At 34.9% G+C, this 25,395-nt stretch overlaps 1 protein-coding gene across 5 annotated transcripts in view; it reads right to left on the minus strand.

Annotated features, from left to right (window-relative positions):
• Nucleotides 1-5,056: 5,056 nt before the first annotated feature.
• Nucleotides 5,057-25,395, minus strand: part of RICTOR (RPTOR independent companion of MTOR complex 2) — a 120,021-nt gene continuing 99,682 nt past the window's right edge. For 3 of the 5 annotated variants that reach the window (XM_059916287.1, XM_059916283.1, XM_059916282.1), the window contains 7 exons: nt 22,293-22,470; nt 21,435-21,519; nt 20,408-20,641; nt 11,562-11,717; nt 11,106-11,229; nt 9,684-9,822; nt 5,057-9,560 (listed from right to left, as the gene is read on the minus strand). In XM_059916287.1, coding sequence (XP_059772270.1) covers nt 9,486-9,560; nt 9,684-9,822; nt 11,106-11,229; nt 11,562-11,717; nt 20,408-20,641; nt 21,435-21,519; nt 22,293-22,470 — 991 coding nt within the window. In that variant the 3' untranslated portion in view covers nt 5,057-9,485. The remainder of the gene's footprint in view (nt 9,561-9,683; nt 9,823-11,105; nt 11,230-11,561; nt 11,718-20,407; nt 20,642-21,434; nt 21,520-22,292; nt 22,471-25,395) is intronic. The other 2 variants (XM_059916286.1, XM_059916284.1) reach the window with 1 other exon arrangement.

Below are 25,395 nucleotides of genomic sequence, written 5' to 3' on the forward strand. Positions count from 1 at the left end.
GCATAAGTTGTCAATGTTAATTTATTCTGGGTGTGTTTAATGAAGAAGTCACAGATATTTGAGACCAAAACAGATTTTAGACTTGCCTTGAAGTGATGATAATTTGTAGTTCATTGATGATGTAGTAAAATGAACTCTTCCTATTAGACCTTATCTAATAGGTAAGACATGCGAATGAATCGATGAGATCCCCACAATTGTCCGTTTAGTTTACCACGGTTAAAGAGTGGGACTGGCATGGAACCCCTGCCTCAGTGTCAAGATTATAGCACTCCTACTTAGTAGGCATGTCTTCTACCACAATTTTTGATGACTACCTCAGAACAGATAAAAGGAAAATGTCATTAATTCCATTCACATTTATGGTTCCTCTGTTTTTCAAGAACTCTGATATATAAATGACCTATTTTCAGTAAGCATCTTTTGGACTCTGCAGTAGGTTGTCTGGGTCAAGATAATGCCTTCAGTGTCTCCTTATATTTCTATTATGCTAATATAAAAAAGTGAAACCTCATTGTTGAACATCATTTAGATATAACTGCAAAAGGCTAAATGGAGTGGGAACTCCTGTAGTGGCTCAGCAGCAGCTTTGTCTCCTTGAACCAATATATGCAAAGCATATACCTGGTACATAGCAGGTGTTCAATCAGGCTAGAGTTCCTTTCTCTTCTCTCTGCCCGACAACCCTTAATGTTTACTTAGCACACTTCTAAACAAGCACAATTAGGGGCTCCTTTTTCTTTGTTGGGGTGGAGATGACGCTGCCTGTGCTTCTGGTACCGAATGCCCTGTGCTGTGCCATTCCACACTGTGAAGAATGAGAGAGAAGGAGCCACAGCTGAAAGGAAGATGGCTGTCAACTGACCTAAATACACACAAACCTGGACGTCTGTTCAGGCTTTTCAACTTTTTCCTTCCATATAACTAAGCCTTTGGCTGAATAATGGGCTATGTACACCTAACATAGTACAAACGAGTATCTTGATTAAGAGTTTTGAGAAGACTCTGGGGCCAGTATTGTTATCACTTAGCCTCTTTGAGTTTGTCATGATGCAATTATAAAAGTACATAGAAACATCAATGACAGTGATGATTGATTTGTAAATAGTATCTTTCATAAAGATTTTCTTTAAAAAAAATAATCCACAAAACCTTGAAGTCATTTTTGTTGCAATAAACTTTAATTAAAATATTTCACCATTGCATTATTTTGTTTTCTCTACCTCAATGAAATGAAAATCTTAACAATTATTATAGCCGATAAATAAGCTTACTAGAAATGTAAATTCCTGGGTACCAGTGCAAATCTCATAACCAGAATCTCTGTGGTCCAAGGCCTGGAATCCATATATTTCATAAGTTACCAGGCATTCAGATGCACACTCGACTTTGAGAATCATTGGTCTAAGTCAAACGAAGATGTCTTTCTGAAATATAACAACATACCAATAGGAAATGCTGGGCTATATAACTTTGTCCTTACAGTATCACTATGACTATAGTTTTGGCTGTAAACATTCCTCTCCCATCTTCATAAATAACCAAATAACTTAGTATTTGAAATCTATATGCCATTTAACAGCATCATTTTAAGAAGTGTTATTCAGAAACTTTGAAATTTGTATTCATGTGTCAGAATTATTACGATTAAAAAAAAACCCAACTCATGGAGAATTTCAAATATATACAAACGGAGAAGAGTTTAACAAACCCTTATGTCCTATCATCAATCCAAACAGCCACTAAACCATGTTTGTTTTAGTCCATCTATACTCTTATTCAGTCTCCCTCCTGATATGATTTTGAAGCAAATCATGATTTCATCTGTAAATATTTGTTTCTCTAAATAGGCTTTACTTTTTCTAATATAGCCATAATACCTTTTAAAAAATCATACCTATCAAAAAATCAAACAACCCAATCAACAAATGGGTAGAAGATCTAAATAGACATTTCTTCAAAGAAGACATACAGATGGCCAAAAAGCACATGAAAAGATGCTCAACATTGCTAATTATCAGAGAAATGCAAATCAAAACTACAATGAGGTATCACCTCACACAGGTCAGAATGGCCATCATCAAAAAGTCTACAAACAATAAATGCTGGAGAGGGTGTGGAGAAAAGGGAACCCTCCTACACTATTGGTGGGAGTGTATATTGGTACAACCACTATGGAGAACAGAATGGAGCTTCCTTAAAAAACTATAAATAGAACTACCATATGACCCAGCAATCCCAATCTACTGGGCATATAGCCTGAGAAAACCATAATTCAAAAAGATACATGCACCCCCATTGTTCACTGCAGCACTATTTACAATAGCCAAGACATGGAAGCAACCTAAATGTCCATCAACAAAGGAATGGATAAAGAAGATGTAGTACATATATACAATGGACTGTTAGCCATAAAAAAGAACGAAATAATGCCATTTGTAGCAACATGGATGGATCTAGAGGTTATCATACTAAGTGAAGTAAGTCAGAGAAAGACAAACATGATATCACTTATATGTGGAATCTAAAAAAAGCTGATTTAAATGAATTTATTTACAAAACAGAAACAGGCTCACAGACTTCAAAAACTTATGGTAACCAAAGGGGAAAGGTGGTGGGGTGGGAGAGATAAATTAGAAGGCTGGGATTAACATATACGCACTACTATATTATAAAATAATCAACAAGGACCTACTGTATAGCACAGAGAACTCTATACTCAATATTCTGTAATAACCTACATGGGAAAAGAATCTGAAAAAGAATGGATATATGTATACGTATAACTGAATCACTTTGCTGTACACGTGCAACTAACACAACATTGTAAATCAACTATACTCTAATATAAAATAAAAAATTAAAAGAATTAAAATTTAAAAAAATCACATCTAAAACCTAGTTAGTAATATTCCTTAGCAATATCTGGATATTTTGATGGTGGGAAGAACTGGCAACTGACCTAAAAATAATGCCTCGGCCTGGTGACTAGTCCTCAGCTGCAGGTAGATAGGCTGGGAGCAGGGACCTAGTCACACAGCAGAGTTATGGACCTGCTGAAAGTGCCTGCTGACATTCCAAGACCTGACTCATACTAATTCTAGTGAAACTGATTCTCCACTAGAATATGATTTATTAAGAAAATCAGGTTGAATTAGACAACATGAACTATTTCTTCTAAGAGCTCTGCGGAAAGATTAGCTGACTTTCATCTCAAAAAAATTACAAAACATACTAAACATTTTGCATAAAGTAGGACTTTGAAAATCTTTGAAGAGGTACTTCCCTGGTGGTCCAGTGGTTAAGACTCTGCAATTCTACTGCAGGGGGCACGGGTTCAATCTCTGGTCGGGGAACTAGGATCCAGAATGCCACAAGGTGCGGCCAAAAAAAAAAAAATTAAAACCTTCGAAGAGATAAAACAGAAGATTAAAAGCCTTCAAAAGTAGCAGTTAAAATAATACAATGACTAAATATATTCAATTTAAAGGACTAAGCAAATGTAGTTGTCTTTGTCCTCTAAGCATTAAAGAAAATAAGTTTTAGTACATTTTGGTTTTTTTGAAATCAATATAAAATTAGTTGCTACGGTTTGAATGCTGCCCCCCCCCCCCACCAAATTCCTATGTTGAAATCCTAACACCCAAAGATGATGGTATTAGTAGATGGGGCCTTTGGGAGGTGATTAGGTCAGGAGGCTAGAGCTCTCATGAATGGGATTAATGTTCTTAATAAGAGACACTACAGTTTCCTAGTCCCTTCTGCCATGTGAGGACACAAGACCCAAGAAGTCTGGGACCTGAAAGAGGGCCCTCACCCAAACATGTTGCACACTCTGATTTCAGACTTTCAGCCAACAAAAGTGTGAGAAATAAATTTGTTGTTTATAAACTGCCCAGTCTGTGGTATTTTGTTACAGCAGCCCGAATGGATTAGGACAGCACTTTATTTTTTTTTAAATTTTTTTAAACTTTTTGTTTTGTATTGGAGGATAGCCAATTAACAATGTTGTGATAGTTTCAGGTGCACAGCAAAGCGACTCAGCCATACCTATACATGTATCCATTCTCCCCCAAACTTCCCTCCCATCCAGGCTGCCAGGTGACACTGAACAGAGTCCCCTGTGCTATACAGTATGTCCCTGTTGGTTATTTTAAATATAGCAGTGTGTACATGTCAATCCCAAACTTCCTAACTATCCCTCCTTCCACACCCTTCCCCCCTGGTAACCATAAGTTAGTTCTCTAAGTCTGTGAGTCTGTTTCTGTTTTGTAAATAAGTTCATTTGTATCATTTCTTTTTAGATTCCGCACATAACAGATATCATAGGATATTCTTCTTTCTCTAGGACAGTACTTTATATACCAAAGAGTTTTAAAAAATGAAACAAACTGAAGTTCAGCTATATCGTCACAGTTTTCAAAGGTGAGCTGTGTGATGATGATTAAGTGTGCTTTTTAGTTTAGTTGGGGGCCAACTATGTTTTTGTTGAAAAACAATAGTAGAAGGCAATATGAAAATGATACACGTGCTTAAAAACCAAACTATCCAAAACAAATCTATTTCTGAATACATTTTACCACATTTAATCAACTGTAACAGACCCTAGCTTTGACATTGAATTTTATTCTACAGGCTTGATAATTCCCCCTGTGGTATTTTCTTTTGCCACTAGGTGGCTGTAGGTTAGCTTACCTGATCCAGGCCAGTTTCTGTGTGAAAAATCAAATAGCTTATACAGAAAAGTTACCATCATACCATCATTGCTCATTTTGTATATTAATCACTAAAAAAATCAGAATTGTTCTATAGATCGATCCACTTTTTCAAACCCTTTACAATAAACTGTGGTTAAAAAATAAAAACTGTAAAGATATTTGATTAGATTATGAAGTGTTTAGAAAGTATAAATTGCTATTTTAAAACATTTGGAACAAGCCGCTATGTGATACTGAACCGGATTCTTATCTATGGTACCTAAAAGTCACTTTTACCAGCCTCAGTGGTACATAAATCAACACTGATGGTTTTAAAATTTCAAATAGAATGACACAAGTTTAAGAATTTTTAAGTACATTTTATTAAGAATGTATCCCTTTGATAAGATTATGCTTCAGGAGGCTTTTAATGCCCTTGACATAAAACTGTACACATTATACAAAAACAAGAAAACCACAAAAAAAAAAAATCAAGGTGAGCAAAACCATTAGAGGACAAACCTTATTTAAATTATACACAACTCAATGAAATATTCTTACGGAAAATATATAAATACTTTTTCTTTCTATGTTACAGTTATACAATATAAATCAGATTTCAATGTCTGTTCAGTGACCTACAAACACCAGAACCTCCAAATATGTAGCAGCGTATTACTAAATAAAAAAGAAAATTTTGTGGTTAGGGAGCATTAAGTCTGAGATTTTTTTCACAATCCCTTACCACTTTTCAAAACTAATTTACACCATTTGTTTTACAATGCAGCTTTAGGGTTTCTGACAGGCCAATAATGGAACATTTTTCAACTATTATCTATGAAAGTTTTAACCCCCCCCCCCTCCTTTGCCCCAAGACTTTGCATTTTGTGCTAAATCAACCTATTTAGTGGCAAAATTACAAGATATACTTTTTTGGCATAAATTATATTTTTCAAATTAAATATTTTATAAAGAAGGTCAAACAAAATGTGCAATTTATGCATGCTGTGGCATAGCTATCCACCTATATTACAAAAATACTCTAAAGGGGAGAAAATCCACATTCTGTGTGAGTCATAAAACACTACTATGAATGAAAACTGCCCTGGGAACCTAAAACTAAAAGAAAAAACAAATGCTCCTAGAAAGAGTCTCACATATTTCAATATTGTCTGATAAGCATTGCTATTAATTTTACCAGTATGCTTTTATAATCAAACTCTCACTGTAGTGATACTCTTGAAATGAAGCTGGTAATAATGTATTCCCTGAATGGGGAGACAAGGGAGACCTTTCCCAACTTACATTTTGGAAAATGTGAAATGTTGTTTTATTCCAACAGCTCTTCTCATAAAACTCTCTCAATTAATTCTGTTTCTTTTTTCCCATGTTCAGTGGATTGTGAATTTGAGACCAAACTGGAAGCATAGGACAAAAGGGGAAAAACCTTACTTCCAAAGGACCTTTCCCAAGGTAGTTTATACAAAGCTCCTCTCACACAAAATTAGCACCTCACTCTTACCATGCAAAAGTAACTGCAGTTATAATTTGGATGACAATTTGATTGCTTTTTATTGCTTAATGATCTGTGCTTTAATGTGGGAATAAAAGGCATCCTCTGAATGGAATGAAAAAAAAATTTGTATCAATAGCAGGAGACAAATCTAAATAAGCATTCCCACCTCACTGCTGAACACTCTGCCACTGTAATATGCCCAGAAAAACTCAGCTTTAATTACCTCAAGCTCTGGATAAAAGAGCTCAAAACTATTAAAGCCACCCCATTTCAAAAGGACTTATACACCTGATGTTAGAGTAACTACCATAATAAAGTATATACCTTCAAAGAACCTCTTTCAAAGTCAATGTCCTACAGAATGCCCTTATGCTACCAATCTTCATTAGAAAATTTTTTATTAGGGAGAAAAGACTTTTTCCCCCCTCAAATCTATCTAAGCATAAATAGGAAGTAAAAGTATAAGAAATTTTAGACCATATTTAATTACAAATACTAATTTCTAATTTCCTTATTTATCAGTATTTACTTATTAGTGTGTGAAGCTGAGATCTGTTCTTGAAAAAAATTTCAGTTAGAAATGACAATTCACTTTACAATTAGAAATTCACAGTTTACAACCAGCACAACTGCCCAAATTCCTCCAAATTATTCAATAATTAATTACCAGTAGTACAAATTTATATGGACTAAGATTAATTCTAAAATCTTGAAAAACTACAGTATTGACATTATTTTGGTATTTTATAGTCTGGTAATATCTATTACATATAGGTGCTTTTCTCAATTATTTCTATTACCACTGACAACATTCCTAACCTTTTCTGCTATAACTTAATATCTTAAACACTTAGGTAAATCACTTGGCACCGCATGTGAGCATTTTTCATCATAGAAGTCTACTTTTATACAAATAAGTACTTAAAGGAAACATATTAGACCTGTCAGTGAAACATGGATAAACCAAATAGCACTATACATTTAAGTATAGACATCTTTTTTTCTTAGATTACTGAGAACCACAAAGCTCTGTCTCCCCAAACTAAGTGCTATAGGCAAATATTATGATATATACACACGTCTTTCAAAGCAATAATCCAAAAAACTGTTCGGGCTAATAGTAACAAAGACTTCATTTCAGGATGGATGAGTGAGGTGGGGTCCAGGGATGGGGATGTGTGTGTGTGTGTGTGTGTGTGTGTGTGTGTGTGTAACAAAAAAGAATTTACTGTTAACTTTTGAGGGATTAAACCACAGATTTTATATTAACTGAGGTAGTGTTTAAAATGAATGTCTAAAATATGTTAATCCCATTATTAATAAGATTACTACATCACCTCCTTTGGAGTTTTTAATCACTATTTGGTCTAGTATCTCCGACATTTGGTTCTCTGGAAGGTAGTTTAATCATCCAAGACCAAAGACCAAGGTGACAGGCAACGTTCTTAGAAGTACTGTTGACATTTAAATAAACACTTGGGTTCAGTGATAAAGTTAAAAAAAAAAAAAGCATTTCTTTTATCTTCAATTGGATTTTATGAAAGAAAATCTGAAGAACCACTTTTTAACATAAGCAGAAGCTTACAGCCCTTATCTGCTTTGTTATAATGTAAGTTGCTACACAGTGCACATAAGAACAATTCACTGAAGTGCAGTCAAAGAGGTGTTATGAAGTGAGATGAAATGCTTCATCCCAATTGGAACTTTCAGTGCCAGTAAATTAAAAAAAAAAAAAAAAAAATCTCTGTGAGTTACGTTTTCTAGTTCACAGGGTTCTTTACAGAGATCTCAAAGAACAACCCCATTATAAAAAGGATCTGTAATATGGGAAGATATTAATCCATGTACTATGACTGTGTCAGAGCTGATGCATAACTGTAAAAATGGTCTAAACAAATGAATTTAAAAAGGGTCCTAATCAGTCCAGCTGGATTTTTTTTTCTATTTATATATAGACCTCAAAAAAGATAATCCTTTCATTTACAAGCATTCTAATGAGGATGGCCATGCTTCTTTATATACAAATTTGCATATATGTTTAATTCCTGTAAAGATTTCCAAATATTTTTAGACATACACAAATTAAACACACAAATAAACAAAACCTTGCCCTCATCAACTTAACTTTGCAAATGTGATAAAGGCAATTACTGTACTCATAAACTCACCTATCACTGCATTTAGTTTGTGCAAAACAAGAACACTGATATAAAAATTAAATTACTGCTGCTTTAAAATTTGGTACTTAAGGCTTTTCACTACAATTTTTAATCGTAATAGTAAGTTTCATTAATGATTTTTTAAAAGGAACTATGGCTTTTCTTTTCCCATGGAATGTATAAATTGTAGGCAAACTTATCTTTTCCTCAAGAGATGCAAGATTTTATTTAATGCTTTCTTTTGCTTTAGGTCTCAATTAATAGTGCTTGTTCAAGTTACGGTTTAAAATGGTGATATGGGAAGCTGATGAAAATGGAAGTCCACTGAAAATATATGCATCCTATAATGGAAAATACTTTGAATTATAAAATAATTTTCTGATTTTAATCAGGAACTGTAGTGAAAAACCTTAATTAGGTCAAATAGTCTATGATAACACATTGCAACAAAACTGAAGAGATGGAAAACAAATAAGAAACTTTATGTAAGTCTAGTAACATAAAAATAATTTATAAGTCCTGGTTGTTGAGGCTCTTCTTTCGCTGTGAGGTTACAAACCTCTGAAGTAGTGTTATCAACATGAAGAAAAAAGTGGAAGGGCCAAAGATCCCCCTCTAATACCAGCAGTTACAGTACACCCCATTGTGCTAATAGGATGCAGCCTCAGAGACACTGATTCCTAGTTTCCACAAATTAGTTAACAAACAAGGCATCTTTATATTTACCCTAAAAAAAGAATTCAGAAATAAGGGTGTGAAGGGTGCTTCTGCATATCTTATTATTGTTCCACTGTTATTATGCTCTTAAAATGAAAAAATAGAAAACCTATGTAGGTATTCAGTGCTTGGCTCTTGCATACAATGGTAACTAAAACTCTTAAAACTGTGGTAATGAACAGTGAACCCCCAAAAGGGCTCAACGGGGGAGAGAGGAAGTTGTTTCGGTTAGGGAAGTCCGCAGTTCCAACTGCTCATGTACCAATAATTGCTGGAACAGTGTATAGAAGATACTCCTATCTTTGCTGCCCAGTCAATCGGCATTTTCTGAGGCTTTTAGAAGTCCACAAATATGAATATATATAGTATACATCTATATACATCATAAATATGAGGTCAGGATTCAACAGATGTATCAACTATAGGTTGCTTTGGTGGTGTTGCCAAGACAGCCTCTGCTTCTTCATGCATCTAGAAAAGAAGTGGTAAATTATTAATGACTTTCTAGTGTATCAACAGATATAATCTCTCTTAACTTAATTCAAAAAGAATTATTTTTGAAAGATAAAGTTCAAAAGTACAAATCCTACTTACTTGTAAAAACTGTACATCCTGAAATAATTCTTGTATGAACCTCCGACATGGAAGTCTAAATGTGCAGTGTGACAGCAAATGGGAAACCTCAGAGTAAAGGCATATGTCATCAAATGTTTGAGGATACTTCTCCTTAATTCTAAAATGAAAGAAAAGACTAGGATGTGATAAAAATTATAATGATGACTTTGCTATATTCTTTCAAAATATCACTTTTTAAGTATCTTTTTCCTCCAGATATTGATTAAGTGGCATATCTGGGTGATGGCATAAGAATATAAAATAGTAAATATTCCTACCTCACACTTACATTAGCTATTTTAAGTTTGGGATTATCTCTTAAAATGATAAAAACACAAATACTTCTTGGAAAGTTAGAAATATTCTTTTTCACTGGCATGAGAAATTACAAAATTTATTTATCAGCCTAGGATAACTCAAGTATTTTCAAAACTAAGTTTTAAAACAGAAATAAGTTTTTAAAGTTAGACTGAAATTATTAATATCCTTGACTGGGCTCTCTCTATATATCTTTCAACCTTTAACAGTGGCTTTTAGCTGGCACAGCATCTCAGAGTCAGTGGTGGTGTGGGGTAATACACAGATTAAGGACACACTATACTTAGAGCCAGAAGGCCAGGAGGTCTGCAGTGGGACCCTGGCATCTGTGTTACTATATTTTGTAAAGCCCCACAGGAGACCCTGAAGTGCATTTTTTTTTTTTGAGGGCCACTGCTTTAAATAGTGCAAATCAAAGATGTTGAAGATTGCCTGAATTTTCTTTTATCATGTTGCTGTGATTTAGAAAAGCAATAAAAATTCTGCAACTTTTATTAAAAGAAAGGAGTAAAAATAGGGAAAAATTAAACCAAGAAAATATCACTTATTTTTATGTATGTCAGCTTTTCTTAAGCTTTATTAAGCTTTTTAGGGGTATCTCAGGATACCCCTACTTTCTTAAAAATTACTGAGAACCCCCCAAATCTTATTTTTTCTGGGTGATAGCCATCAATAATTACCATATAAGAAAGTAAAATTGAGAAAATTTCAAAATATTTATTAATTCATTTAAAAAATAAAATTATTACATGTTAACATAAATACATATACTTTAAAGAAAAAAAACTATATTTTCCAAAACTAAAAAAGTGAGAAGATTGGTATTGTTTTACATTTTTACAGATCTCTTTAAAGTCTGGCTGAATAGAAGATAGCTGGATTCACATACCTGCTTCTGCATTCAATTTGTAACCTTGTGTTAGTTTGGTTGACGTATGTAAAGAAAATCTAGTCTCACTCAGATATGCCATGCAGTTGAGAACCACTGATGTAAGCTAATTAGTCTAACTTTTGAAGTATTTCAAATATCTTTTTCACCATAAAAAGTAGAACAAAGAATACTCATGCTCATAGCTTACTTACGTTAAAAGCCCAGTTTCATGACATTTAGTTGAAACTGAACTACTCAAATTAATGACTAATCTCAGAACTTCTTTGCGAAGGAGTATACGGCACATTGGTGTATCATCTGGAATTGTTTTAACACCTGAAGGGAAGATTAAAATATTTTATCTATATCACAATAGAAAATTATTATAACTCATGGAATTTGTTTTTTCAACTCTACCAAAGATATAAAACTGAGATAAATTGCACATGACCTGCCAATCATTTTGGGAGCAAAGGTCTTTCTAATGAAAGCAGAGAGCTAAGAGGGTATGCATCAGCAGCTGATACAGGTGCAGCAGTTACCTAAACATACCTCAGTAAAACTGACTTGTCATAGTTATGAGACAACTTTAACAGTATGTATCTACAATAACAACAGACTAAGTATAGTTATATTAACAGGGCTTGGATTTAAATCTGAAAACTTACCTAGTAGCAATTCTGTGCTTTTGGTGCTGCTGGCTGACCCTTCTTGAGACACTCCATCACTGCATCCAGAAATGCCCGAAAATTTAGAGGGAACTACTTCTAAGGGATTATGGATAGTCTGCTCACACCAATCAGAATATGGAATGTCTTGAAGGTCTGAAGAAAAAATTAAATCAATTGACAGATCATAATGGCTTAATTCCTATGCTTGCACTGTATACTATAGAAGAGATGATTCCTTGTAATTTCTTTCCAGTCTTCAATAATTATTTTCCCTGATGAAGATTTTCAAAGTAAATTCAGACCACTCAGATAGTAAAATTTGTTAAATTCTAAAGACATTTATACATAAAATTTTATACTCCTAAATTATAAAAAAAATACATAAATATGTGTTTATTTAAAGAATTCAAATAAAGATGTATTCAGAATAGAAAATGAAGGTACCTTATCTACCCCCCCATACCTCCCACCCCCAAACTAAATACCCCTCTCTTAAATATATAAAAATTCAGATATTTGCTATTTTAAATTTCTCTTTCTTGCTCTTTTGGTGTGTAAGTGGGATTATACTGTATCTATTATTCTATCACTTGCTGTTCCCACCATTTAATAATTACCAATATTAGAATCACAGTTCCCTGGGCTTATCAGTTCCTTCCTTAGAGTTAAATTTACTATACTACCCATGCATTGCTAAGGTATACTCCACTCCTAGATGGGATTTTAAGGTCAACCAAACATCTTAGTGCTGTTAAAATGACATCAATATTTTTTATTTAAAAATTTCCTGAGCACTTCAAGTGATTAGAGCAAAGGGAAATCAGAAAGTCTTTGGTTATCCTTTTAGGAAGTAACATTGGGCAACCGAGAAAATCATGCAACCTCAGTAGCTACAAAAGAGATTTAGAGAGAAGAGACACACTCAGCCAGAAGGTGAGACCTCTTGATAGCTAGTTCAGTCCTCTTTCCACTACAACACATTGTCAGACTATTAAAAAGAGCTTTTAAAAAAGCTTTTTAAAAAGTCCAGGAAACTAGAACAATGTAAACACACACTACCTCTCCCTATGCTGTTTTCAACAGAATAGATATCACCACCTCATCTCATCTTTAAGCACTTCCTAAGATTAATATTTACATAGTACTAAGCAGAATATGCTCTGGTTCCTCAGAAAATCAATTTAGCATAGCTTTAATAATATTAAGGAAATCATGCATCTGTCAGGCACTTAAAAGTAATGTACGGTACTTAAATTATACATTGATTTAAAATATAAAACTACTGGGGATCTGGGATGGGGCCAGAGAGTCTGCAGTTCTAATCACGTCCCAGGTGGTGCTGACTTGCTCTTCTGGGGACCACCTTTTGCATGGCAAGGCTGTAGGGGATATAAGGTCAAGGATAAAATGCCCTGGTTTCCGCATAAGGAGCTTACTGTGGCCCGCAGAGAGACCTGCATACAGCTGCCTCTAAGTCAAGGTGAAGTGGGCTGTCCCAATAAAGACCAAAACATGCTATGGATGGAGAGCCCTCCCACCTGTGCTTCGGTGCATGTTCATGAGGAGACATCCAGGGAAGGAGTTTTTCCAAATTCAAAGACTGGACAAGAGGAGCTCGTCCATGAATCTATCTTTCTGCTCCTGAGGGAATATGTATGCAGGACTTTCCCTTCGGAGAGAATCGATACATCAGATGTTTCTGTGCCTGATGTTCTCAGAATGTGCACATCCAACTAAATCATGAAGCCCTAGGAAATGGAGTCTGTAGACTTTCAGGATGATGCATTGTCCTAAGCAGGACACTTTTCTTTTGAAAGCGCTTCTGGTTCACACCTTTCTTGTGGTGGGACAGAATTGTTTGGGTTTTAGGTTTTCTGTCTCTTGATTTTTGCTAAACAAGAAGAATAATTCTGAAAACTTTTGATCTACTTTAGAGGTGGCAAAGATCCTCAGAGTTCACCTATGCTGCCCATTCACTCTTGGTACCATAAAAAATTTTGCCAAATTCTTGGGAGGAAAATAAACTCTTCTGATAAGATCAATTCTTTTGATGAGATGCTGTAGCTTTTGAAATCAGCACAAATAATGTTAATTCATGACCCAAATAGCCTAGATATCATCATAAAATGCATACAAACATATAATAGACCAGATTTTAGATGACATTTCTTTTTTTATATATATCTATTTTTTTCAGATTAGTTTCCTTTATAGGTTATTACAAAATATTAAGTACAGTTCCCTGTGCTATACAGCAGGTCCTTATTAGTTATCTATTTTATATATAGTAGTGTGTATATGTTAATCCCAAACTCCTAATTTATCCCTCCTCCCTAGATGAGGGGTCAAAATGGAGAAAAGACTCTAATCCCAAATAAGTAATATTATCAATTGGTCAAAGTAAGAAACAAACTCACATAAGTACAATAAAACTTGAGACTCATTTGGGCCACTTATGGGGAATTAGCAACAAGTCTTTATCAAATTTTTAAAAAGTTTTGGAAAATAAAGATTTTTGAGTATCTGGTTTGAATGAATGATAAAAAGTAATTTGTAATTAGCACATCAGTTATATATTTGTTTTCTATTGCTACATGGCAAATTATTCCCAAACTTAATGGCTTAAAATAACAATAAATATTTAAAAAAAAAAAAAAAAAAAAAAAAAAAAAAAATATATAAAACTACTGCCAAAAGATCTGAGAACTAAAGATGTACTTAAAAGCCAGCAATGCTGAATAACCAGGTAAGAGATGACTATGTTATTTTAGACTCAGTTGAGGAGCTTCCCAGGGAGTGAAATGACAAAATATCCCAGTGCAAGGAACAATAAGAAAATTATACTTCTTTTAATCAACATGTTTCTGAAAAGTTATAAACTAATTCATTTCAGGCTCACCTTCAACCAGTGATGACTCCTAACATTTCTAACCTGTTACAACCACATCTTATTTCTAAAGATATCATTCATTCTCATTAAAAAAAAAAAAAAATCATGCCTCTAACTAAGCCAGGCCAAAAGAATTAGTTTCTCCCATTGGAAGATGTGAAAGAGCATCCTAAGTATAGTGATAACAGAAGGCTTTTACTACATGGGGTATTTTTTTGTGTGAAACCCACTATAAACCATATGAATAAAATTTTTAAATGAAGTAATTACATGTGCTAAATGGAAACTCCAGAGAACAAGTGGGTAGAGTATAGACACTATTTATAAATTGGCAGGATAAGGAGAACCAAAAATTCTTGAAACTGGGAAAGGAACAGCTAGTTGGCCTCCTTCTTCTTATGCATGGAAGGTAATGTCTAGGACTCTGCTGAAGGCAAAACCGTGCATACTATATTGATGATACTGACTTTTAGGGACCTTTATTTTCTATCTTCTCTTAAGAAGTATTCAATGCAATGATACTTACACTTTTACTCAACACATTTTATTTCAAGATTATTTTTAATTTGGATGAAGCATTATGTCCATAAACTGAACCATTTTATCTATGTGATTGATGTTTAGCTTCTTCACTGTAGTTGTTTGCTTTTACTGCTTCCTCTCTTTTTAATTAACAATATTCTAGCTCAGCTTTATCTTTTAAATAAAAATGGAGACATGAAGCATAGGACAGACCAGACTCTAAGAAACTGAATACCTTCTTTATTCCCTGTATCTGGGCATAAGGCTGACTCCAGCCACTGTATGTGGGAAAGAACAAAAAGCTCTAAGCAAAAAATTACATAAGTCCATATGGGTTAATTCAGAAAAAATCATAAGCTAAATTTTTCCTATCAGAAAGTAGTCAGGTCGCCAAATAGCTTATCTGAAATGCTGAAACAATTCTTTATGAAAAACATTAAGAATTTCTGTAAGGAGCTCTGTCTCTGGCAGATATACCCACCTGATCACCAATTCCCCTTGGCAGCAGGGATGTAAAATGAAATGAACAAGGAGATTTTCCTTAGGAGCACAGTAAGATCATTGTAACTGAACTATCAGAATTTATGAGAGAATATTATTTCTAACATAAACAACTTAGTGTGAGTTACCATTAACGGAGAGCCTACTGAATGTTAAATCTTACATGTTAGTAAGTACCAAAACGACACCATAAGGCAGGTATCATTATTCCTATTTAGAGATTTACGAAAAAATTAAAAGTAAAGCTCAGTGAAACTAAGTAGATTGCCCAAGATCAGATAACTAATAAGATGGAAAGGTTTGGCTTTGAGCCTAAGTCTCCTTGATACCAAAACTCACACTCTGCTATGTTTACACCAGGGGTCTTCAGTGTTTCTTGAAGCCCTGGCATTTCCTAGCCTGCTCTACCCCCAATTTTATACTTGGGCAAGGCCGGTAGATGGGGTGCCACCCCACTGTTCCCCTTACACCTTCATCTGCATACCACTGAGCTTTTGTATAGATTTTGATTGAAACATGGGTTTTGCAGCTAAAATAATTCTGAAAACCACCAGTGTCTCTTTAGGGCCTCCCCGACCCCATGTAGTTTCTACCCACTCCTCGCAAATTTGTCAGTTTAATAACCTAGACATTCAAATTGATCTCTTGCCATTATCTTTTATAGTTGGCTGATTTTTTTTCCAGTGCTCTCTCTTTCACAGATGGACTGGTCTAAAACACTTAAAAGGTTTCCCACTCAGTTGGTTAGCTACACTAGGGCAAATGTGGTGGTATACATAAAAGTGGACCCAAAAGAAACATATAATACTAAATGTTGAAAGGCCAACATGTTGCCTTGCACACTAAACAATACAATGCACAAGCATCTGTGAAGGTGGTAGACACAGAATGTTAGGAAATATCCTAATAGCCTTTCCACTGAGCTTTAACATTTTTTGAACAACTACCACTACCAACACTACCACCAGACTGAAAGTTTCAAAGAATGAGAAGTCTTGTGTTCAAGTCCTGACATCCCTTTAAAATGATCATTACATAGTAGAGGGCCAACTTCAGACTATAACTACAAAGCTACAGTAATCAAAACAATATGGTACTGGCACAAAAACAGATATATAACATATAGATAAAGGGAACAGAATAGAGAGCCCAGAAATAAACCCATGCACTTCTGGTCAATTAATCTACGAGAAAGGAGGCAAGAATATACAATGGGGAAAAGAAAGTCTCTTCAATAATTGGTGCTGGAAAAACTGGACAGCTACATGTAAAAGAATGAAATTAGAACATTCCCAGGCACCATATACAAAAATAAACACAAAATGGATTAAAGACCTAAACTCCTAGAAGAAAACAGAGGCAGAACACTCTTTGACATAAATTGCAGTTGTATTTTTTTGGATCTGTCTCCTAGAGTAACTGAAATAAAAACAAAAATAAACCTAATTAAACTTAAAAGCTTCTGCACAGCAAAAAACAAAACAAACAAAAACCCAAAAATCAAAACAAAAAAAACACCCCATAAACAAAATGACAACTTATGGACTGGGAGAAAATATTTGCAAACAATGCTACTGACAGGGGATTAATTTCCAAAATATACAAACAGCTCATACAGTTCAGTATCAAAAAAAAAAAAAAACCCAAACAACCCAATCAAAAAATGGGCAGAAGACCTAAATAAACATTTCTCCAAAGAAGACATATAGATGGCCATGGAAAGGCCAACAGACACATGAAAAGATGCTCAATATCACTAATTATTAGAGAAATGCAAATCAAAACTACAAGGTATCACCTCACACCAGTCAGAATGGCCATCATTAAAAAGTCTACAAACAGTAAATGCTGGAGACGGTGTGAAGAAATAGGAATGCTCCTACATTGTTGGTGAGAATGTAAATTGGTGCAGCCACTACGGAGAACGGTACGGAGGTTCCTTAAAAAACTAAAAACAGAGTCACCATGTGATCCTTCAATTCTATTCCTGGGCATATACCCAGAGAAAACTCTAATTGGAAAAGATACATGCACCCCAATGTTCACTGCAGCACTATTTACAACAGCCAAGACATGGAAGCAACCTAAATGTCCATCAACAGATGAATGGATAAAGAAGATGGAATATTACTCAGCCATGAAAAAGAATGAAATAATGCCATTTGCAGCAACATGGATGGACCTAGAGATTATCATATCATTATCATAGAAAGAGAAAGACAAATATATGGTATCACTTATATGTGGAATCTAAAAATGATACAAATGAACTTATTTACAAAACAGAAATAGACTCACAAACATAGAAAACAAACAATGGTTACCAAAGGGGATGGGGGGGGATAAATTAGGAGTTTGGGATTAATATATACACACTATTATATATAAAATAGGTAAACAACAAGGGCCTACTGTATAGCACAGGGAACTATATTATCTTGGAATAACCTACGATGGAAAGGAATCTGGAAGAGAATATATACACACACACACACAACTGAATCACTTTGCTGTGCACTTGAAAGTAACACAAATATTGTAAATTATCTATACTTCAATTTAAAAAAATAGTAGAGGAACTATTTTTTAATTATCTGCCATGGATAATAAAGACGTCTCCTTTCTGATACACAAAATACTTAATATGGCTGATACCAGTGCTTCTCAAACATTAATGTGCACCTGAATAACCTGGGCACCTTGTTAAAATGCTGACTCTGATTGTGTGTGGGGGGGGCAGAGTCTGCATTTCTCGTAAGTGCTCAGGTGATGCTGATGCTGCTGGTCCGCTGACCACACTTTGGGTAGGAAGGGCTCTGCAGGACCTGGTCCCAACCGTTTTTCTAGGCTGATCCTGTATTTCCTCTCCCTTTGCTTTCTGCGCTCCATTCCCACAGGTGTCTTTTTAGTCCTTTCTACTTCCCATGCTTGCTCCCATCAGAGAAGACCTTTGCTCATGCTGCTTCCTCTCTCTCAAAATTCTCTATACTCCAGTCTTCACTTAGTTAGGTTCTATTCATTCTTTCAACCACAGCTCAATAGCAATTCTTCAGAAGTCTCTTCTTTGATCTGCCTACTTGGTTATATTCCTTTGTTAATACCATGTACCTATCCTTGATGGTGCTTGTTACAAATGTAGTATTATATTAATATTTGTGTACTGATTGATCGAGTGGTCAGTCAATCCATTTCCTTCTCCATTGGACTAGAGCTCAAAGAGTGTAAGAATAATATCTTTCTATTTTTCTCTCTCTCAATTGTTTTCCGAGCATCTAGTTTAATGCCTGATCCACAGTAGTGGCGTAATAAATATTAAGTTGAATGCATAAATCCGTAGAGGTTCAGTGACTTTTTAACAATTAGCCTGCCTCCCTTCATACCTCCAAGTATCAATAGTAAACTGTAATCACTTCCCAATTAAGAGTTATTCTCCTCCCCGCTTCGTATCCCTAGAACAACAGGTGGAGGGGTTCTGATCCTGAGCCAAGGTGAGAGCCTTGCTGACTGCAGCAAGTCTTCCACAAGTCCCACACTTGATGTGACTCCACTTGATTACTAGCTCAGTAATCACAAATGGATTAGAACTAGCTGGGACTGTCTTGTGACTGGGTAATTAGGGGGCTGGCTTCCCTATTTCTTGTTTGATAAATAAAGAGAAAACACTTACATAGCAAAACTCCACAGTAAGTGCTTCATAAGTATTTGTTGAATGAGTAAATGAAGAAACAGAACTTAGAAGAACTAAAACATTATAAACAATGTATAGACAAATGATTTAAAATAGCATCTTCTCTACTGTGTACATCAGGACAATAATGCCCAAACCTTTCGCTCACAGAAAATGAAAATAATTATAGCACTCTGGGTCCCTGGACAGGACTGTTCACAGTGGTAAGTGCCTAGTCCAAGGGTTTGTCAAACCCAGGCCCGACTGGGGCATGGAACCATGGAGGGGATTAATCTCTCAGCACATCCATATCCTGTTTGTGGATGTGGTACAACAGTGTGCTGCAACCCATCAGTTGGGAAGTTCTGGATCGGAATGCCATGGAGAAATGTGGATGAATGACCCAGAGAACTTTGGTTATCACTAGGTTTTTTTGAGGGTGGCTAAGTGATATTCACCAAGAAAAGCTATCTATAGTAATAGTTTAAACACACATTTATAAAAAAGCTGAATCTGAATCTGATTCATTCACTCCCTCACCAAAAACATATTGAGTGCCTAGTATATAAAGCAGTACACAGCTGGGTATTAGAAAATAAAAATGAAAAGGCATGACAGACCATACCCTGAAGGAACTTACTGAGTAGAAGGGGAAAAAATAACCAAGCAATAATTATCATAAGAGATCTATGTACAAAGAGCAATGAAAGTAAAGAGGAAGAAGTGTCAACATCCGACTAAGAGGGTCAGAGAAAGCTTTGAAGATAAAACAGTCCCGACTCTTGAGGACGAGGTGGGCTTGCCAAATGGACTGCACGTGAGCTTGCATGTGTGTGAGGAGGAGAAGGCGCAAGAGGGGACAGTAGGGAAAACACACTCTTCATGCCTAGAGCCGTGAAAAAGAGCACAGTCTGCTCAAAAAACATCTGGTCAGTCAGTAGCGGTGTATCAATTATAAGATAGGAGAATGGTAAAAAAAAACAGTAGACAGATCACACAAAGAGTCTTGTGTGCTGGACCTGAATAGGCAGTAAAAAACTGTCAACAGCCTAATCCAAGGCAGCAGTATGAAAGATGAATTGGAAGGGGAAAAAACTGGAGACAAACTTACTAACATTCCCACAGGGAGATGCTGAGTGACTGTACTAAGGCTGAGGTAATGAGAATGGAGTAAGAGGGATGATCAATAGGGCTGGGAGATGACCTGTGACTGGAGCAGATTCAAAGGCAGGTGGATTCATCTTCAAGGACATAATCACTCACCTGAATGACTACATATTGCACTCAGTTGGTTACTGGGCTGGAAACCCAGAATTTCAATACAGACACAATAAAGGCAGTTATCATCTGTATGTTCCTGTAGTCCAGTGTCTTCTGTGCTTTCTAAAAACAGAGAAGCATCTGAATGGATTGAATTCATTATTTCTGTAAGACTCATCTGCTGTCGTAGCAAGTGAAAAGAGTTTTTTACAAGACCTCCAGTTCCAGATGGAAGACCTGTGCGTAAGTAAATATAAAACATAATCTGATGAAGATGGTATCAATGACACCTCTTTCAAGGTGCCTTAAACTATGTGAAATTTTAAAGAAGGGAAATTAGGGAAGAAAATCAGAACTCCTTTTATGATTCAAAATCTAACCTTAACTGGGGAGAAAAATAGGATAATTTGCTTTAAATTACGAAAATAATTAACATCAGCAGTTATACTTATATTACTTTAATATGGGGTTTTAAATACAAAATAAAAAATTAAGATTATACAATTAGGTATCATTTCAATTCTTAATATTTGTGTAATCAATTCTTAATATTTGCATAAAGAAAAGTAATAATTCCAAGTCTAAAGAGGTCCTTGTTAAGAAAAAATCATCAAGATTTTAAAGCTTTAAATTTGTGGCTGATACGCATATATTAATTAAAATACCACAGCTCATAGCAAAGAGAGATCATATAATGTATAAGTACATTTTTCTCTCTCTCCTTTCCCCAAACAGCTGTTGCTTAGACCTATGAGTGTAAGTGTTAAAATTTTTTCACGTATTATTTGTTTAAAACAGAAGCAACTGATCTGGTTTTTGTCTTCTTGAGAGGCTTGGTACTTAGTTGGAAAAAACACTTTAAGTCTCTCACAAAAAAATACTGTGGTTTAATTTTAAATTGACTCAAACAATTATTTTGCTGTAATTTTTTAAGTTGACCCAAAAGTAAGTATACCTGAATTTTTAGTGTCATCCTACTGAAAAGAATTTTCTTTTTAATATACAGAGGAGAACAAAAACCATGCATTACCTCCTGCATCATGGGCAAACACTCTTGCACCTCGATCATCATGTGGAGGTGTGTTTTTTGCCTGAAAATAGGGAATATCCTTTACCTAAAATAGATATAAGTCATGGTAAGTCCTGTTATAAAAATTCACTTTATGTATCTTAGCAAAATTAAATGAAATGTAATTTAAACAGAATTACTATAGCACACGAACCTATAATGAAAAGATACTGAAGAAGGTTAAATCACCAAAACTTGCCAAAATAGCATAAAACCCTTAAGGTCCTTATCTATTCTTGGTGACTTAAATGGATATTAAAATAATTATTTTAGAATTTATCTAAAATGTTTTTAGACTTCTAAACAAATATGTATTCTTTAGTACTATCTACCTCCTAGAGATCTGTGAGTATTTCGTGGGATTAGCACAACATGTGGCTGCCATGTTTGGGATAAATAGGATCAAGGATTAAATAAAACAAGGGATACGTTGTACATTTCAAATTTACACAATGTTATATGTCAGTTATATCTCAATTTAAAAAACAATAAGGAACAAGTCAAGTGTGACTAAAAAGCAAGACTAGGCATTAAAATTTCTATAGAGAATATACTGATAAAGAAATCAAACAAGATGATGATTTAATGTGAGGAGAAGGATAATGTGCTGGGGACTTAGAGATGCTAAATAAAAGAGTATAGAATAGTTGAGAAAGGTGAAATAATTCTCATGGTAAAATTTCTTTAAATAACACTGTCTAAAAATACCACCTTCCCCCAAATTAGTATTTGCTCTAAATTATAATTTCTAGTAAGCAGTTATAGAATATGAAAAAAATCGTAAACCAACTCATAAGAAAACAATAGAATTTATGATACCTGGAATATATCATTGATGTCTACTGGAAGAGCAAGACCAATATAGTCATCTGAGCTACCATATGTTGCACTGGACACCATGGACCTCACTGAGGAGGATCGCTGCAGGGTATTTTGGTTAATAGGACTTAATAAATCTTCTTTATCTAGCGAAGCATAACTTAAAGCTTTCATGAACCTATAATACCATTAAAAAAACTATATTAGTTTCTTGATTTGTTATAGCAATCATATAAAGAATTATAGTTTATTTTCATACCTTCATAAAAGAAAGGAAGCTAGTCAAGTACTAAACAGTGCCATCTTATTTATTGAGAACATATGAATACTTGAGAATATTTCTCTTTTATAAATTGATATATAAAAGGACATCAGTAATGTTGACTGTTGACCAAAAACAATTGTTACGGTCTCCCAGGTAAAAGTGAAAAGGTGAGCAATTAAGATAACTTTCAACGTCTAGCAGTAAAAAATAAGTAAAGATAAAAAACTGACCTCAGAAAACAGAGGTATTATCCAAGGACTAACTTCACAATCATTTGAGACTGCTAGATTTGCTATCATACAAGTAAGGGCACGTCTACTACTTCTATTTACTATTATTTTTATTAAAATAAGGATAATCACTTATTCTTTGTGTGGTAATTACTTTATCAACATAAGATTTTGTAACACAGAAGACAGACACAAAACAGTAAAAATGGGACTCCCCTGGTGATGCAGTGGTTAAGCATCCACCTGCCAATGCACGGGACACGGGTTTGATCCCTGGTCGGGGAATGCCACAGAGCAACTAAGCCCGTGTGCCACAACTACTGAGCCTGAGCTCTAGAGCCTGCGTGCCACAACTACTGAAGCCCGTGCACCCTAGAGCCCGTGCTCTGCAACAAAAGAAGCCACCGCAATGAGAAGCCTGTGCACTGCAACAAAGGGTAGCCCCCGCTCGCCACAACTAGAGAAAAGCCCGTGCGCAGCAACAAAGACCCAACACAGCCAAAAAATAAAATAAATAAAGCACGTACACATCTTAAAAAAAACAGTAAAAATGGTATCATATATAAATATTACAAGAGACAGCTTTATACGAAGCACTGGTATTTCCTCAATGCATTCCTTACCAGTGATTCCATAACATGGAATAATGACATTTCCGTAAGATACACCTTTCTTATACAGATTTTTATTCATGCAACAGACATGCTAAAATATTTATCATACGCCTGCTTTGTATATACAAGGCAGTACACAAGGTTCCACACTGTATGTATACTGCTATTTGAAAACTCAAGTCATTTAAAATGTAATAACGTACCCTGATATTAAAACGAAGAATTATTTTGAAAAGAACACAAAATAATGTTTTATAAATAGTAGCTATTAAAATTATCATAGCAAAAACCACTAATTTCTACGAATTTCCACCTAAAAACCACTCATAATTGAAATTTACAAATTTTATAAAATAGGTCAGTAGTTTTTAAATTGTACTCTGTTATACCTCTGTGATTCCATAGAACTCTTCAAAGACTACTGGAGTGAAGGGGAAGGAATTATTGGAATACTCACCTCCACAATACCTATTTCAACCAGAATAGCTCTGTTTTTACATATTCTACGTATTGGGTTTCCATAGCAATGTTTTTGTGAAGAAAGGTTTCTCTACTTAAAATGCGACATTTTAAAAAAGCTTAAAACCACTGATCTAGTCCAATCTCCACTAGATTAGGCAATTGAGGCCTACATATTTCAAAATTCATGAACTTTACGATACAGATTTACCACGGTAAACAATTGAGAGGTTTGCCTGGGTTTGTTCTGGATTGATGAGGCTTGCAAAACTTTTGAATTCCAAGCAGATGAGACATTACAGCATAATTTATGGAACTTTTTCCAAGTTCATTCATTCAGTGTCAGGATTAGAACTCAAGATTAAGGATTCCTACTTCAGTGTTTTTTCTGCTGTGCCCCAAGGAAATATCTCAGTAAGATATGGTTTTTAAGACTGCTGGATTCATGCTAACCATTATACCATAGGTATCAGTATGACTACTCTTCTGATTTTATAAGTAAAAAAAAAAATCTTCTCAGCCTAGATTCCAAACTATTATTTTACAGTAAACGTGTAGTTATCGTCCATCATTTTCATTTTCTCTGAACTAACCAAAGGAAACAAGTGGGAATAGGAAGACTAATGTCTACACAATTTTTTCCTCCATGGAACCCAGTACACAGTTAAGTACTAAACACAGTTTGAAGAATAAGTGACAGATTTGACGAACATGAGATTTTTGTTAAGCCTTCATGCCTTTGTACAACTGTTTCTGTTTCTCTTGACTGCTTTTTCTTTTTATTTTTTCCCCTCCCAAGAAATTAAAAACATCTATTAATCCTTTATAGTGCTGATAACTTGGCATTTTATTCCAGGAGTAAAATTTCCAAATATCCTTCTCTTGATCTAACAGAGAATATAGGAAATAAGATCCTAAGAACCCAGACTGATTAGGAAATTGTGATTTGGAATAGTTGTTGTTTCTGGTTTATTCTAATAAATATTTAAGCAATGAAACTTTTTATCTGTGCTTTAATCAGTTAGATAGAAATGCCTGCTTCAGTGAGACAGAATAACCCTAACTGGGTGGTTCAGAGCTAACAGCACTTTGGTTATTGTACTGAGCTCTAAGATGGTGGAACCCTTACTGCTTATTTTGGTGTGCTACGTTACTGCCCCTGGCTGAATGCTACTAGCTGCTGTAGTCTCTGAGTTTCCAAATACTTTGTTGTAGTATAAAAGTTTCCTCCTTTGCCACCAATTTTATCAGCTCTCCTTTCCTGTCACAGTGTCCCTACCAGTAGAAGCTTATAACTGTTGCATCTATAGGCCTGAAAATCTGATAAACAAACTTGTTAGACTAAACATCAACAAACTATGAATGTGGGTCAGAGGTACTTCCTTTGAATAAAATTTGTGAACTTCACTGCATAGGTTTATACTAGTGAGCTGTTGGGAGGGATGAGGCTGTCAGGTAGATAAGACATTACTGCATAATTTATAAAATTCTACCAAACGGAATATAATTTATTATTTGCTACAAGGGATCTCTTC

This window comes from Balaenoptera ricei, chromosome 3 (assembly GCF_028023285.1).
Source record: "Balaenoptera ricei isolate mBalRic1 chromosome 3, mBalRic1.hap2, whole genome shotgun sequence".
NCBI lineage: Eukaryota > Metazoa > Chordata > Mammalia > Artiodactyla > Balaenopteridae > Balaenoptera > Balaenoptera ricei.